Below are 17262 nucleotides of genomic sequence, written 5' to 3' on the forward strand. Positions count from 1 at the left end.
ATTTCATAATTTCTTCTACAAGTATGGTATGGGAGTTAGCAACAGCTAGCTTTACCTCATAGTATCTAAATCGGACAAATGCAGGTAAACCAAGTTTTTAAGTGATTATCCACCAATACATGCATTGTTGTAGACAAGTGACGTTCTTTCAACTAAGAATCCCATAACAAAAAAATGAAGCATAATATGCGCACTCGCATCATTTATGGCAATTTAATTACAAGTACCTTTGACGGAAAACATAAAACAATGACAACTAGTATAGTATAATACACTTGCAATGGATTATGAATTCTCGTGTTCCTACAAACATTAGAATCATTAATCCCAACAAAGCTTCTCATCTCTCTGCTTGAGTTTCGTGGGACAATCATTTTTCAAGCTTGTTTATTGTAGACGGAAAGAATATTTACACAGCCATTCTATGTGATCACTCAACGGTGGCCATCAAAAGAGCCTGCTTGAGGCCCTGGATGTATCTAGAAACACTGCAAATGAGAGGATCAAAGTCATATGATGTCGATAGTGGTATGTAGTACAAGATCAACTACTTTTAAATACTTCCAGCAAGCAAGGATGCAATATATGTACAGCAAGTCATTCCACATACAGAAAAAGGAAAAACCCAATACCAAAAATGTGCAACGTGGTCAGAAAGATAATAACGTATTCATACAGCAGAATTCATTTCAATAATGCAAGGAGTCCTTAAAGCAGAAGAAGATACAAAAAGAAAGGCAGCCTCACAAATTACACATCAAATATGTGTATGTTTATTTTTAACACACAAACAAGCAGCAAGATCGCACTAGACAACCAGCTATAAAGCAACACATTCTACGAGCACAAAACAAAAACAAATCAGACGTGTGAATACAAAATTCTCTACTTTTGTGGTCTTCTAGTGTCCCTGAAGGTCGTCATTTTGCTTTAGAAAAAAAACACAAAGCATATACACACAACACATCCACGAGCATGTGTGCACATACAAAAGGGCTGAATTTGCCCATTCGAATATTTATTCAAGGATCCCAATAAAGAAAGAGATGCATATATTCATATGTACAAATACATATCTTTTTGAACAAGTCATGCAAACATCCCAAGCACAGGCACACAATAGTTGATGAGTGATGTATGCAAATGGTGTACCATTTATATAGTGAAGGTACACATACATAAATGCCAGTAGCCTCTAGACTCTTGCATCCACCCTTGCCGATTGCGTACACAGGATTATACCAGGTGTTTTAGTTAACATTTTTTTATGTATCAACTAATCTAATAACATTATCTCCTTAAACAAAAAAATAAATATGATATGATGATGACATAAGACTAGAACATTTTTGGTTCTATTACTTGTAAACTTATCATTCACTGCTTCACATTTCTCTCTTTAAACAAAATATAAAAATGATTTGATGACAGTAAAGTAGAATATTATCTTGTTCTGTATTTTTTTTTTTTGTAAAGGATAAGTGACAGAGGTGGGATTCGAGCTCAAGACCTTGTAATAATCTGTCAAAAGTCTTTACTAGAGTATCTTCATATTTTAACAACATTATGTTTTAACTGTCGGAGAACTCTTGCTTGTAGCTGTAACACCTTTTTTTTGTCTACTAGTGAATCACGCAAATGTGATTCATGTATCCATATATGTCTAACACTGATAGAAACAGAGATAATACTTTGGGCACCATCTATCATTTCACAGGAACAATGCACGATTTCTGATTATAAATTCAAAGATATGTTCTGTTATCAAAAGAGCAGCAAAACTCTTGCTTTGTAATAGTTTTGCACGACATGATTTATTTAAATATCTAAATCTTGTGTCATTAGCCCCTATTTTCTTCTACTGGAGAGTTACATTACCAAAGTCACCAGAAAAATAGAGAATATGGACCAATGGACCAACAAGAAAAAAAATCACAGATTTGGATATTTCTTCACTAGTTATGTGCTTGAGAGAGATCAAGATTTTATTACATACTCTTTAGTTGGCAGTGCTTGTCGTACTCTTTGCTTTTTGATGGCAAACCATGGGGTTTTGGTACTGGAACAACTTTGTGAACTGTAATGTTTATAGAAAATGTATAAAATGGAGCAACTATACAAGAATGAAAACAATGACAGGGAAAAAAAGTGAAACACAAGAGGGATTGTGAGAAGGAAGAGAGGAATGGAAACCTGGGATTCTTTCAACTCCAGCTCTTCCCACTCCAAAGAAGGAATAGTTCCCTCAACAATTCCAGCACCAGCAAAAACTAATATACTAACACCCTGAAATTGAAGCAAGTGAACAAATACTTAGATGAAAAGTTCTACCATTCCATAGTTGAAAGGAAAAAGAATACCCAAACAAACAAGAGAATATACATGGTTTACTAAAACAGTTATGAATTAACAGTCCTCAGAGTCATGTGATACAATAATAAGATTAGAGTAGAAAGTGCTTGCAGTTTTGAAAATTCGTGTCCATAACTAGATAGAAAATAAAACCCTGCAGTAGTCAATTATGTCAGCAGTGAATTCCTACACAATTCCTGCTTCGATCTATTACATTCACCAGAAAACTCAGGATGCCCCGTGCAGCAAATCAGAACTATTTTGAGAATCAAATATAACAAGAAAAAGAAAACATTGCAAGATATTCTTTAGATGTTGTCAATTGTCAGAAAATCAAGCATTGATTGTTGAAAATAGAAAAGCTAGCTTACATTTTTCACCAAAGCTGATCTGATCCCAACGGCAAATTCACTTTCTCGACCTCCAAACCAACCAACAGGGCCAGCATACATTCCTCGATCAAACATTTCTAGCAAAGTCAAACAAATTCTCATGATATAATAAAAAATATTCACTCTTAAGTTCCAAGAGATTAGTTAAATCATATAACATCTTCAAATACCTCTTCATCTGACTCACACTTACAATTTTCTCCATTTATGTATCATAAATTGATATTTATTTTGTCTATGTACATCTGTTGGTAGCATGAATAAATAGCTATGTAATATAATGATCAACTTTTGCTATAATTTGTGTAGTTTTGTTACCTCCAGCTTATTGATAGCATAAAAAATTCTAAAAAAGGTTAAGTATCTTGTGTAGTTTTTCATTTATATTGAGATTGTAGGAGGTAAAGGTTATCAAAGATATAAATGTGATTGTGATATGTATAAACTCCAAATATTCATCCAGAGAATTGCAACAATATAGGACAGCCAGAAATTTGTTCATAACTTACAAGATTGATTGTCCAAGAGAACAAGCTTCTGAAACCTCAACTTAACTATATAAAATAGTACCTTACTATATATGATATAACTAAAACATTTCCAAAGGCATAGCTATAGAAACAAAACTAAAGGTGAGATACATGCCATTTTCTTTTATAAATCGACGAGCCTCCTCTGTAGGCAATCCACAAACAGCTGGACTTGGGTGGAGGGATGTCAGAATGTCGAACTGCAAAGAATTACAAAGATCAGCATTCAACAAGCTAGAGAGAATCTGGTTATACCACATACTCCATATGCAACAGAGTCACAATATCATCTAGGAGTCCTCAACAAGTGTGGCACATAATTGGGAAGGGAGGTATAAGGACTCGAGAAAACATATAATTTGTGTGAAGGATTCACCCAAGGTGCTTCCATCATAAAGGTAATGAATGAAAATCCATACCCATAAATAACAACCTAGAATGCCTAAAATATGAAACAAGGGATGTATAAGTAGCTGTGCATATCTTTAGATGTGCAAACACTCGTACAACAGGAATAACAGACCAATTAAAATTTTTGAGATCTACCTCATTGTCTTCATCTCTCAATCTGCCTGATAATTGGGCTGATAAATGCTGGATTCTAGGAAGTTTTCGAAGTGCTTTACTGGGCTCAATGTGAACCTCATCACAAATGATCTAATAGGAAAAGTACAAGAAACAGAAAAGACACAAGGAACATCAACCAGCAAGTTGTAAGAGGTGTAAGAGGACTAACCAAAGGTGAAACTAGAAAGCCAAGATGCTAGCAGAAACTATTGAACTCAACTTGCCTGTAGTTTTCTTCTAATGCTCTCTCGTACTATAACAAACTCAATATTATCTTTAGGGCTGCAAGTTAACAAAAGATCACTGTCTTATCTGCCCGTATTTAATTTTCTTGTACAGAAGAAACAACTCAAACCAGAAATTGGCAAGTTAAAGTGCATAGATTATGTAAATCATTAACAGGTTAACTTAGCATCAAAATGCAGGAAAAATGGTACTCCTTTCTGTAAAAAAGTACTCATAGAAGTTAAAGAACTAGATTTGCATTGGTACACCACAAAATAGTTGGTATATCATTGACCCTAGCTAACAGCTGGATATGATCACATCTCACATATATATTATTTGACACAATCAATTCTTTAAGAATATTTAAGACAGAGATATAATGTGGGGAAATTAGAAGCAAAAATCAACCAAAAAAGATTGCAAAAATACCATGTTTAGACCCTAGAGAAAGGAAAGAAACAAACATCAGATTACTATTTGAAGTATATTCTCCATTAAAGGAAAATCTCTACTAGGATTACCTTTAACCAAACTTCAAAATTATTATTTCTCCCCCAAAATATGCTCCACAAAATAGATATGGTTTAAAAAAGATTTTAATGCCAATAAATAATTCTAAGAGGTGGTGTGAAACATGGACCAAAAAACAGATCCAGTTAATTAATATATACATATAATCAAGTTGGATATTGTTGTCTGTCATTGTACCATCCACATCCATATCCACAATGTAATATGGTCAAAACTTGATCGTCACTTCGACTTACTGAAATCGACCCGGCCTATCCTGTTTTTTGAGTCCTATAATGTTCAGATGAGGAAAGGTTATTAAGGATTCAGAACTTGAAACAATAATTTATATTTTTTTTATTTTCACACAAAATATTAAATTAAATCAGTCAATTTTATTTAATTGGGTAAGCTCAGAATTGAGCTAAACATCAGCCCAATTAATCAAATAAAAAATAAAATCGATCAAAGTCAAAATTGATCAAAAATTTAATTTTTCTCAAATTTGATCAAAACTAAATCCAATCAATAGTAAAAATATAGTCATGATCAAATTCAATTAAAATAAATCATATTGATCAATTTTATAATTGAGGATATAAATCAGAAATTCTCAATTTCATAAGGACAAAAATATAATTTTGCCAAAAGGATATGAGATGGAATTATGACATTTATGAAGGGCAGAACTGTCAAAATACTAAAAGATAGTAATAAAATACATAAGGGCAAAACTGTAATTTGACTTAAAGCCATAATCTCGAAAGGAGGGAAAAATTATAATTTGATAAAAATCCTAATCCTCTGTTGAGGCAACGACTGTCGCTTGGGCAGATAGACACTTCATGCTTTTGTATCCTTTGCATCCTGAATGGATACATCACATATAAAGGAGGTGCTTTGGGATGCATCAAGTGCATAAGATATTTTGGATGTCTTTATGTCTTGGGCAAATACATCATGCACTTGGGATACATTTGGCACTTCGGGTGCTTTTTTTGTCCCGGGCAAATGCATTGCCCGAAAAAGAGACACTTTAGGCTAGATGATCATGTCATGTTCTTTGGATTCCATTTTATCTTAGGCAAATGCATCGTGCACAAACAAAGCACCCTTATATCATATCAGGTGCTCATGGATATCGAAGAACATCATAATAAGTCATGATAACCGTATGCTTTTGATGAAAGCATGGATCGTCATGGACGAGTGTGAACTGTACTTGCCAAGTCTTGTTGAACCTCATGATATAGTCGGCTAGAGATTCATTCTCGCCTTATCGATCAAGGTGGGACTTATGTCACTAGTGGGTTACACCTCAGATTTAGGTAGTGGAGGTTGAAGTTGATTTAGGTCAATCTCTTGAGGAAGCAATGCTACATTGGTGGTATGGTGGGACAAGGATATACTGTAGGAAGAGGGGAAGGAGAGGAGAAGAGGGGAGGAGAAGAAAGGAGATCAGTTAGAAAGAGGGGTAGAATAGGGGAGGAGAGAAGAGATGGGAGAAGATGGAAGGAGAAGAAAGGCAAGGAGATGAGAAGAGAGGGTAGGAGAGGTGAGGAGAGTCTACCTTTGGGCTGCGAGTAGGAAGTGACAACTTATATGGTCTGTAGATCATGATATAGTTGCTTAATGTCTAATCTCATGTGATGGTTCAATCATTATGATAAGCCTCTACAATTATAAATTGGAAACAAATCCTAAGCTAAAAGTTTAGTCTCTTACCAAACTCCTATTACGCATGTAAACAATATAAGAGCTTGTCTTTGGCATATATATAACTTCATAGAAAATTGGTTATTTTGAATGGCCATGATGAATTCCCATGATTAAAACTGAATGGTTGTTGTTTACTCATATTGATTACATAAATTTTCATGCATTTCCAAACATGAAAAAAGAAGAAGAAGCAAATGGTGATACAGAAAGACATTAGAAATGCTAATTGTGAAGCAACAAAGAGGTGAGGTGAACTACATGATTACAATTAAGAGGTTATAAAATGGTTTTGCAGGAAGAAAAATGGAATTGCAGCCTTCCTTATACATGTAAACATGAAAATGTAAATCTTAATTTAATGGAAGAAAGACATTTTTTTGATAGAAGAAATAGAAACAGAAAATAGCAACCTGAATAGTAGATCTTGACCAATCTGCAGATCTTCAGCCTTAGTTACACCCCTAGCACGTGTTCCAGCTAAAGCCTCGCTTGTAACATGGAAGCATTTCCGATGAAATAACTGCTCTGGCTATTCAGAATGGTTCATGTGGAATATCTTTAGTATCACAACATTCTTCTTAGTATACCAAGAAATTTCATTAACAGCAGGGATGAAATTAAGAACCTAAAAACTGAAGTACAAAATAATTGGGATGACAAGAATGACAGACTGCCAACAAGATATCAATAAATTATATTCAGATTTGAGAAAACCAAACACTATTCTGTTAGGAACCCTTCAAATTTTGAGTTTCTGAGTCCTAAACTGATGTAATATTCTTTTGAGTTTTCTAGTTCCAATAGGAGTCGGCTAGGCCTTCTAGTCGGCTAGGGGTCTTATTTATGATTTACTATTTTGATTAGGAGTCCAAGTCTTAATGGACTTAGGAGTAGAACTTAATAAATAGGGATGTATCTGTTTCTTTTTTTCATCAAGAAAATAACATTTCAACCTTTTGGCAAACCCTAGAAGGCCGATACCCTCGAAGTGATCTTATCCCTTTTTTCCTCTTCTCCTTCTATGATAAAACCCTAGGGGTCTTATCATCTGGTATCAGAGCAGCGATCCTCGGCATTCCCGCTGCAACTCCCCATATCCCATCGTCCATCGCCATCTCTCTCCTCAGCTGCGCCCCCTTGGAGATGGCACTGCCAGCGTCTTCTTCCAGCCGCACGCCTCCAGCCTGCTGATTGGCAGTTCCCACACCGATCGCTCAGCGTCCCGTTGCTAACCAGCCACAGCGTTCTCGCTGCAACATCCCACATCCCATCATCCGTCGCCATCTCTCTCCTCAGCCGTGCCCCAACCGGAGATGGCACTCGTAGCATCTCCTTCCAGTCGCATGCCTTCCAGCCTGCTGATTGGCAGTTCCCACACCGATCGCTCAGCGCCCCACTGCTAACCAGCCACGTAATCGCCGCGCTTCCCAATCGAGCCCTTCTTCTTCCCTCCCTTCGTCACTGCCGCTGCGTTTTCCCCGCGACTCATCGTGGTCTCCTCTGCTCACGCTGCCTCCCAGCCTTCAACAGCAGCGATCCCTCCACCCAGCGACCGCAGCGAGCTTCGCTGCCTCCCAGCCCTCGGCAGCAGCGACCCTCCAAGCAACGACCGCGGTGAGCCCTCGGCAACGCTGCCTCCCAGCCCTCAGTAGCAGCAACCCTCCACGCAGCGACCGTGGCGAGCCCCCGGTGACGCTGTTCCTAGCCGTGCCACCATCACTGCCTCCTAGCCTCTCGGTGTCCAAGGCTTCATCGGCATCCTCGCAGTCACCCTTCACGCCCACAGCGCTGCCACCGACCAACATCACAACAGCTGCATTGAATACGGCAATGCTGATGCCCTTAACCCCACACCAAAAACAGGAGTTGGGAATTACAGATCTGCAGTCCTTTGCAATGACTACTGATAATTCAATGAAAGTCCAACTGAAACCTTGGAAGCCAGAATTGAGAACCGACTGCAGGAAACCCTTAATGATTTCAAAAGGAGCATATCGAAGAACTTCATCAAGTTTCAACAAGATGAAAGCAAGTCCGACATTGAACCAATCTGGAGACATAGGAAAAAGGCACCAAGAACATGACATAAGCTACCCACGCATGAAGGTGGAAGTTCCAATATGGGAAGATGGTGATCCGACCAATTGGATCTTAGGGTAGAAATTTTTTTTCGTTTTCATAGAACTCCAGAAGAATCTAAGGTGGAAATAGCTTCAATCCAACTAGATGGAGATGCAATCTAATGGTATGATTGGTACGAAACCTATCACGGGGTCTCCTCGTGGGAGCAATTCAAGAGAGGACTTCTTGTTCGCTTTGGATCATCTGAGTACGAGAATGTTGATGGGCAACTAGCCAAAATTCGTCAGAGTCCTATAGTGCTAGAATATCAGAGCGGATTTGAACGATTGTCAAATCAAGCTAGAGACTAGTCCGAACAGCTGCGATCTCATTTGCACGTTTGCATGAGGAAAAAATTAACATAGAGAATCGTCGTAAAAGAAATGACAACAAACAGATGATCAGCAAGCCGTCCACCCCATCTATTCTTAGTCGAAACCCTAACATCCGAAGACTAACCCGAGAAAAACTCAAGGACAGAACAGCGAAAGGTTTGCGCTGGCATTGTGATGAAAAGTACAGTAAAGAGTACCAATGCAAACAAGGGAAGCTTCTGATGATTGAACCGATCGAGAAGGAACCGGAAGCTGACAATGTGGACTCCGATCATTAAGGTATGGATACTGATAATGATGTTATACCTATCACACATACAGTGCATGCATTGGCCGACTACTCTAACCCGCAAATTATGAAAGTTGGAGGAACTTCGAAGCATCAGCCTGTTACTATTTTGATTGATACTGGTGGAACTAACAATTTTATGGATAGTAAGGTTGCTGCACGATTGGCCTACCACATTGAAGACTGTGACAAATTTGAAGTAAAGGTCATTGATGGACGGATTCTAACTTGTGATAGCAAGTGTTCAAAGATAAAATTGATTATGCAAGGCCAAGAATTGCTTGTGGATTTCTTTTTGCTACCCTTGGAAGATTTCAAAGTGGTGCTTAGAATTGAATGACTATCAACCTTAGGTGATGTTTTCTGGAATTTTTCTAAACTAATCATGAAGTTTTTTATTAACGGAAAGCAGGTGATCCTAAAGGGAAGACGTGGAAGTAAGGTCACAACCATCACTAGCCATCGAATGGAGAGGGTTCTTCAGAAGACTGCAATGACTACTATACCGGAAGGCCGACCCATTGCTTATACTATCATGAAGTGGAGACCCTACTTAATTGATCAACGGGTTATGATGCACCACAGATATCCTGTGACTGAAGTATTAGTGCAATAGGCCAACTTACTAATTGAAGATGCCACTTGTGAGTCCTACAAGATGCTAAATGAGAAGTTCCCACTACTCGATGCTGCTCAACCTTGAGGACAAGACTGATTTGAAGGGGTGAGGAATGTTAAGAACTCTTAAATTTCTGAGTTTTTGAGTCCTAAACTAATGTAATGTTCTCTTGAGTTTTCTAGTTCCAGTAGAAGTCAGCTAGACCTTCTAGTCGGCTAGGGTTCTTATTTGAGATTTATTATTTTGATTAGGAGTCCAAGTCTTAATGGACTCGGGAGTGGAACTCTATAAATAGGGATGTATCTATTTCTTTTCTTCATCAAGAAAATAACATTTCAACTTTTGTCAAACCCTAGGAGGCCGATCCCCTCAAAGTGATCAAGGAGGCCAATCCCCTCGAAGTGATCTTATCCCTTTTTTTCTCTTCTCCTTCTATGACAAAACCATAGAGACCTTACCATATTCACAATAAGCACTATGCAATTATACATTCGGACAGCAAGCATTTTTTTTTATCTCATTTACATGGCTTTCTTTAAACATTTTCTTATGCTTCTTCCAACAACTTTATAGGTTTTGAAAAAAAAAAATAGAAGTATATGATGATCAGATGATGTATTGTAGAAAACAATTTGCGGCTAACAAAATTATGCAGAAAGAAATTTGGACAGTCTGTCAGAATTTCTTAATGTAAAATTGATTATTTGAATATCCTGACAGAGTTTATAGGCTAAAATTCTGAAGGAGGACTAAGGAATATGATTATAAAAGCCACTAATCTTTGGCATCAATAAAGAGCCCATATATAAAGTCAGATGTTCCAAACAGTTCTTCAAACTTGAGTACATTGAGAATGTCTTCAGTGACTAAGATGCAATGCAATAACCTCAAATTGTACAAGTATTGTTGTGAGTTAAGCAATAAAAGGATAAATAGAAGTCGGTCTACTTAACATACTGTATTTCCAATAAATGCTGGTGCACCAGGTGGCTGTATATAGAATTGGTATGCGTTTTGGCTTTCAGCCTGTCAAGGACAAAAGTGGAAGCAGTTGAATTTAGCCAGTAACCAATTAGTATATAATTAAGATGTAAGAGTTTGAGTAACAGCAAGAACATACCTTTAAACTAGCTAATAAGACTAAAGGATCCATCGTAGTATCGATAATATATTTACTACACCGTGCAAGTACGACCTAAGAAAATTCAAATATGTCACTGAAGGAAATACAAACATATTGCCAGAACAGGATTAAAGGCTTGGATAAACAAGTAGTGCAGCTAGGGAAAATATGAATTTGACCTGGCAGTAAAGAAAACACATGATTTGAGTCCAAGAAACTACTACTGAAGTGAATGTGCTGGTTAAATTTGAGGACAGATTGTATGATCAACATTAAAGAGTAACATCTTGTAAAAATTATTAATAATGAGTAAATAATAACTAGTCAAGCTGTTATTTTCACAAATAAACTAGTTGTACCTTCACCAACTCCGATTCTCTTCCATTTATTATCTCTAGAGCTCTTTTAACAGATATATCCCAAGACCCTTTGGATGGAAAATGCTGAAAACTGATGATGGCTGTTTTTGGATCTAACTTCCTCAATCTACCAAAGCAAGAGGAGATCTGCATAACTACCAGTACGTTAACATTTTAGCTAGGTTATTTATCACTATACATGCATGGAAATTAATGAACTTGTCCACAAAGAAAGCATTCATGCTGCATTACAGACCTGTTGCAGTGTAGCTTTAAGCTCATCCATTGCTTTTTGCCACGTCCAGAGAAGATTGTTATCCCATGCGATAGTCAGAGCGAGCATTGAACTTTCTTGAAGCTGATCAAACTCAACCTGTCATTGAAATACTTCAGTGGCATCCGGTTAAGAACCGAAAACTAGTAGTTGCATTCAAAATTCTAAATACAGTACATAGAGACAAAGAACATTAGTCAATTGCAAGTAAACAAGTGCAGGGTAACGAGAGGAACTTTTGTACCTGTGGAACAATGAAGTAAAAAGAACCAAAATCCTCCCATTCGGAGGCAACAACAGTCCTTGCATCAAAACGCATGGCACCATACGCACGAATAAGAGGGCAGTCCTTGCATAGAAATCTTGATAGGACAAGACAAGGGATAGATTGGTTAACTATTGGCAATCAAGGCAGTGAGGGTAATTCTAATAGAAGAAACAAAAAGAAAACGTAGCAGGCCAGGGCACCAGTCGCTAATATTTATTCCTTCAAAGTTGTTTGGCTTAATTAGGTAGGATTAGTTTATCAAGTAAAAACAAAGAGAAGTGCCCGGTGATGAAGAAAGAAAAAGGTTGAATTTGACAGATGGCGGACAACGAGGGATCAAACCCTCGGAACAGTGGATCAAGAAGGGGATGAGCCAAGAATGAATTAGTGAATCAAATGTACCTTTTAATGGATTGCCAGTCTTGCAAGGCAAAAGGATAGGACCCTTGGAAGAAGACTGCGGACCCGACGCCGGCAACGCTGACCAATTCCTGCTCATCACCATCAGCCTTGGCGGTACTCGCAAGCCCTCCTCCGTTGCCGACTAACGAGAGGCTAGTCAAATCTAGACTCTGCCCTCTAGTGGAGAAGAAACAGCGAGGCAGGACCTGATGTTGCGATTGCGCCTGCAGCCACTCCAGCGCGTCCGCCCGCTGCCGTATCGGCACCTGCGCGGTGTGGGATTCTGTTTAAAAGATATATATCATATATTCGCGTACATATTTATCTATTCGCAGTCGCTACCAGTTTTTTTCTTGGTCAAAGAATGGACGGCTGTTATAGAGCAAATCGGTCTACCAGCCAATCAGAATCGTCTAAAGCTGATAAGGCGGCGGATTGATTACCTGGAGACGGATGATGCCGGAGTCGGACTGCGGCGGGTTGGCCTCCAACACCGAGACTGCCAGCTTTAGCTGCGGCACCGCCAGCTCCGGGGCCGACACTGAGGCCAGTGTCCTTGTCTCGCAGATGCCCACCGCCTTGTCGGAGCCGCCAGCCCCACCACACCCGTTCATGGACAGCCAACAACTCCGATACCTCTGTCAAGCAGGACCTCTAACATTACTTGTGCACTCCTAAAGTAGAGGGATAAGGGCAGAAAAGAAAAAAAAAGAGAGGTGAAACTCACATGCTGTGCGGAGGAAGAGGTGGCGTTTGGAATCATTAGACGACCAGAGGAGCGAGCCAGCGCTGCGGCCATGGTAGAGAAAGAGTAGTAAAGAACAGGAGTTGAAAGAGAAGGATGGAGAAGGCAGCGGCAGGGGTGCGCTCAGATCAATCTGTCACTGGACAATTAGTACGAGTTCACCAGGGAAGGGATAGGACATGGAGATAAGGAACCGATAGTCGTTGGATGCTATGACCCGAAACGGCAAAGCGACGACCCCTTCAGTTGATTCCCTCGTTGTATGGATGTGGCGATGAGGATCCCCTCCATCTCAAGTGGCTCCAGTGTGTGGCTTTATTCATTTCCACTGGATCATATGTTCACACGTACCTGTCTCTCTCACGAGAGATCATTTTATACATTTTGACCCGAGAGAGCGAGAGAGCGAGAGAGAGAGAGAGAGAGAGAGAGATCATTTTTATGCAATTGAGCCCATTAAAAGAAAAGATTTTCTTCGTTTCTCATACAAATTATTTGGTTGTGCTCAGATTTCCTAGTAATCAAGAGAAGTAGACGCTATTTTATGACCCAATGCATGGAAATTCGAGGAAGCTACACTTCCCCAAAAGGACAGTGATGGGACTCTGCTCACAACCCGTTTATACATCTAGGAAGAAAATGGTAATATGCAGGGCAATATCTGGTTTCAATCGCTGGATAAGAATTATTCTCACAGACCTAGTATCAAAACAAGCAGGGAGCCAAAAACCCCATGCCAAACGTTAAACAACTATAAGCGTGAAAAAAACTAAAAATGATGCTGCCACCAATCGGGCCATAGTTCCTTTCTCAGCTTATTCCATTCCATTCAATTTTGAAACGGGAGTACACTGCAAACAATACCCATGAACTTTTCACCGTGGCTTAAGCACCAAGGACAAGCCTATTTTTGACCTCTGCTGAGATGGTGAAAAATGATTTTGACTTCCACTCTTGCTGGACGAGTGCACTAGCCTTGCCATAATTGTTAAAGCGTGCCTTTATTGTGGTCAGAGGGTCGAGTGTATGCTGAGTTCCAAAGTCGAGTGTGTTCTCGTTGCTAGAGAAGCTATGGGTCAGCTCTGCACCAACTGCCGTGCTTGACAAAGAACATAATGGTGATTGAAAATAACTTGTATCCAGCAATACACAAGGATTTAATGGTGGTTGTTACTCTTATGTGCTCCAGACAATCACATCCTTTAGAAACAGGAGCAGCTGGATGAGTGTCAAATGCCATGAAAACACGAACAAACAAAAAAATTAGTGAAGCTGACATGAAACCCACAAAACTAGACTGTTCTATATTAGCAGACAATATATCGAATGGGGAAAGAATATTCCTACTGGAAGGCCTGACCTCTGCAAAACAAAAAAGGAAGGAAATACTATGTCCTGTCACCACTAAATGAAAGGCATGCTAACTTCACCACATGCCAAAAAATCTGTCCCATGACTGCCAGAGTTACATTGTATAGTAAAATACTATAGCGAACTCCTTGAGAGACTATGACTATAAAGTGTGCGACATAAGACCAGTTCATGACAAGCAAATATATTCTTTTATTTAAGAATAGAGTAAGCAAAAGAGAGAATAGAAATAGATAATATAACAAAGAATAACTGTTAGACTCAGCTAATTGTGCAATTGCCAAGGATGAAAATCTCACCTTCTCACATATTATATATATGACTGATGGAGATTCACCATTGGAATGTCCTCTTACAACTCACACGTTGTCAACTCACGCTTTGTGGAAAAAAAAAAATCTTTCATTCATTAATTCTCGAATTTTCAATTACGATTCAATTTTTCCTTTTTATAGACCACAATAATAATATTCCAAAAAAGATATGTTTTCAAAAATAAAGAAGAATACAATAATATCCCAAAAATTAAGTCATATCAATAATCAAACATTGCATCCTTTAAAAAGGTATGCTTTCATATTTTGACAAATAATATTCCTTGATAAAATATTTGATTTATGAACATATTCTTTTTTGTAGAGGCTTCAAGTTATCTTTCCATTGCTAACTGCACTCTCACATGTCGGACTATTATTTGGGAAGAATAATTTCCCTATCACATGTTATTGTAAACGTGAAATTTATTAGTGTTGAATATTTTTAATATGTTATCATGGTTTAAATGAGATATATATGAGAAGTAATTAGGGTGAATCAGATTAAAAAAAATCAGATTACATAGATTAGAATTATCTTAATTTTTAATTATAAAATTTTATAGATTATTTATAATATTATTAACAACAATAACAATAACAATAACAATAATACTTATCACATAGAGTTGGGATTCTCCCAAATCAAGACTATGTATATGCCATGCCCATTGAGATCACATACAAATCGCCATAACACTCGTGCCTTACTTCGGGACACAAAAGGTTAAATCAGGCCTCAATTTGTGTAAGAAATTCCTATTTATTAAATATTTAAGGGGAAAAAAAGACAGAAAACCTTTGATGGAGATCGGAATCATTTGGGTCTATCCACACGTGGATTCTTTTGTCTTGATCGAGCCGAGTCATGTTATTGGGTCCACGATGGTAGTCACCTATGAGTCATCTTCCCCTTCACACCCGTGCAAGAGAAAACACGGCCATTGCCATGGCTTGCTGAGTTGTTCCGACCCAAATTATGGGCCTTTAGAGAGAGAGAGAGAGAGAGTCTCAATTAAATCTAATGATCTCCTAACGAGAGAGACATGACAAGTGTTCTCCTCAATCCTCGACTCTCAAGTCTGAGACAATTGAAACTCTTCAGTCATTCAAATTAGAAGTCATAATTTGGTTATTGCAATTCTCTTCCGCTGCACACCACCCTCTCTCATCACAGTATAAAGCCACCCCCCACAGGCCTTCCCGAAATCCTCCCACCTCTCTCCATGGCCTCGTTCTGCAAGCCAATCACACTTGCGCTCGTCCTCTCTCTCGTCCTCACACCCCCTCTGCACGCCAGGAAGCTGCTCTGCTTGGGGAAGAACGACAAGGTTGGACCCCTGGAAGCTGATGATGATTCACTGCAAAGTACTGTTTCCCCAAAGAGATGCCCGCCGCCGTCTTCTCCGAGCAACGGTGATCACGGCACAAGCGAGAACAATGTCGAGAGGATTTTGGGATCCGTCCCTAGCCCTGGCATCGGCCATTAGCTTCGTTGATCTCCTCCTATCTTTCTTTCGTCTCACTCGGACTGAGTTCTACTATACCTCATTCCAAAATTTTGTAGGGTAGCCTCACACGTACCGTACTACGTTGTTGTGATTCCAATTTGGTTACTACGTTGCTGTGATTCCAATTTAGTTCTTCAATGGTGTGGCCTGATTGAATGATGCAAGCATGCTTAGAGATGCGATGAGATGCAGTGTCTAGATCAGCAATCAACTTCTTGTGTTTTCTCTTGGCTCCCTCACATACATATAATATGACTTGGAGATCACAGTTGTGACTATAACACCTCGATTATTTTCTGTATGCATGACATTAGAGTTGGTGACTGTCTGCTTCCTTCTCAAAAGATCTGAGAGTCGCACAAAACTATTGGACAATGAAGAATTTGCAGCTTAGTTCCCACCTTCTGTTTCTTCGAGTTGAGTTTCCAACGTGTGGTTTGGTAATAAGTAGATATGGATGAAGACTGTCCCAAATGATTGGATAGAAGTGGGTTAGATTAATGAATGATCACAGATGCTAAGATTTTGCCAAGTCCAAACAAATGATGCCAATTAACCTGAGCTTTCGTGTGAAGCTTGATGTGAGCTATATGCTAGAATCCAATTTAGAGACTATGGTTGCTGTCTAGAGCCCAATCCTATGACTTGTGGAGGATTAAGAGAATGCACTGAAATTTTATTTTGGTAGATAACATTTACATGAAAACATAAGGAGGAAAAGTAATAACTTCACTCTAAAAGCACGTTGCTGACCTCGGAATAGAGAATGCCCCATCGGGAAGAACACTAGAAACACGTACGCGAACACACGACACACCAAAACTGCGATCTAATGCACCGACGAGAACGCTTCTGAAAGCCATGTCGGCTGGGAATTCCATGGAGAATGCTATGCAACGCAGCGATGGGGATGCCTGAGGACAAGGCCATGTGGTGCAGGAACTCCATGGCAACACTGTCGCAGAGCTGACCCCCACGCACGACTTTTTGGATTCCGCACGGCAGCAGGGCGAAGCGAGGACCAACTTCGGCGGCATTGTTGTCGGAGAATGGAGGGATAACAGTTAACTCGGGTGGAGGACAAGGATTCGGCTCGTGGCCATGGAAGTCCCAAGGGATGCCGAAAGTTTGTGGTGAAGCTGATGCTTCTTCTACATCCTGCGTCTGCCGGCACGATTAGATGGGTATGGTGCTTCCTAGGATCAGAGTACCTGCAGAAAGTGATGGAGATGA

General features: G+C 39.2%; 1 protein-coding gene across 2 annotated transcripts; it reads right to left on the reverse strand.

Moving 5' to 3' along the window:
- Positions 1-175: 175 nt before the first annotated feature.
- On the reverse strand, positions 176-13161 carry LOC135608596 (isochorismate synthase 2, chloroplastic-like). Of its 2 annotated transcripts, XM_065101687.1 has the most exons (16): positions 12816-13161; positions 12532-12726; positions 12089-12354; positions 11663-11780; positions 11401-11517; positions 11145-11291; positions 10783-10857; positions 10620-10688; positions 6709-6827; positions 4066-4123; positions 3821-3931; positions 3390-3474; positions 2724-2821; positions 2194-2286; positions 1997-2077; positions 176-488 (listed from the first exon to the last, which is right to left on the reverse strand). In XM_065101687.1, the coding sequence occupies exons 1-15, from the start codon at positions 12885-12887 to the stop codon at positions 2000-2002; spliced, it is 1701 nt and encodes a 566-aa protein (XP_064957759.1). In that variant the 5' UTR covers positions 12888-13161; the 3' UTR covers positions 176-488; positions 1997-1999. The 2 variants fall into 2 exon arrangements, with proteins under 2 accessions (XP_064957759.1, XP_064957761.1); XM_065101689.1 differs by lacking the exon at positions 12816-13161 and having other exon boundaries at positions 12089-12371; positions 12532-12723.
- Between the last annotated feature and the right edge of the window lie 4101 nt (positions 13162-17262).

This window comes from Musa acuminata, chromosome BXJ2-3 (assembly GCF_036884655.1).
Source record: "Musa acuminata AAA Group cultivar baxijiao chromosome BXJ2-3, Cavendish_Baxijiao_AAA, whole genome shotgun sequence".
NCBI classification, from domain to species: Eukaryota; Viridiplantae; Streptophyta; class Magnoliopsida; order Zingiberales; family Musaceae; genus Musa; species Musa acuminata.

Bases quoted from the DNA above. Each gene is read 5' to 3' on its own strand.
- LOC135608596 (XM_065101687.1), bottom strand. From the start codon at position 12,887: ATGGCCGCAGCGCTGGCTCGCTCCTCTGGTCGTCTAATGATTCCAAAC. The intron at 4,124-6,708 runs GTTGCTATTTTC...GTTAACTTGCAG, and splicing joins GGTCAAGATCTACTATTCAG to CCCTAAAGATAATATTGAGT. The intron at 2,822-3,389 runs GCATGTATCTCA...TGACTTTGCTAG, and splicing joins TCGATTTATAAAAGAAAATG to AAATGTTTGATCGAGGAATG.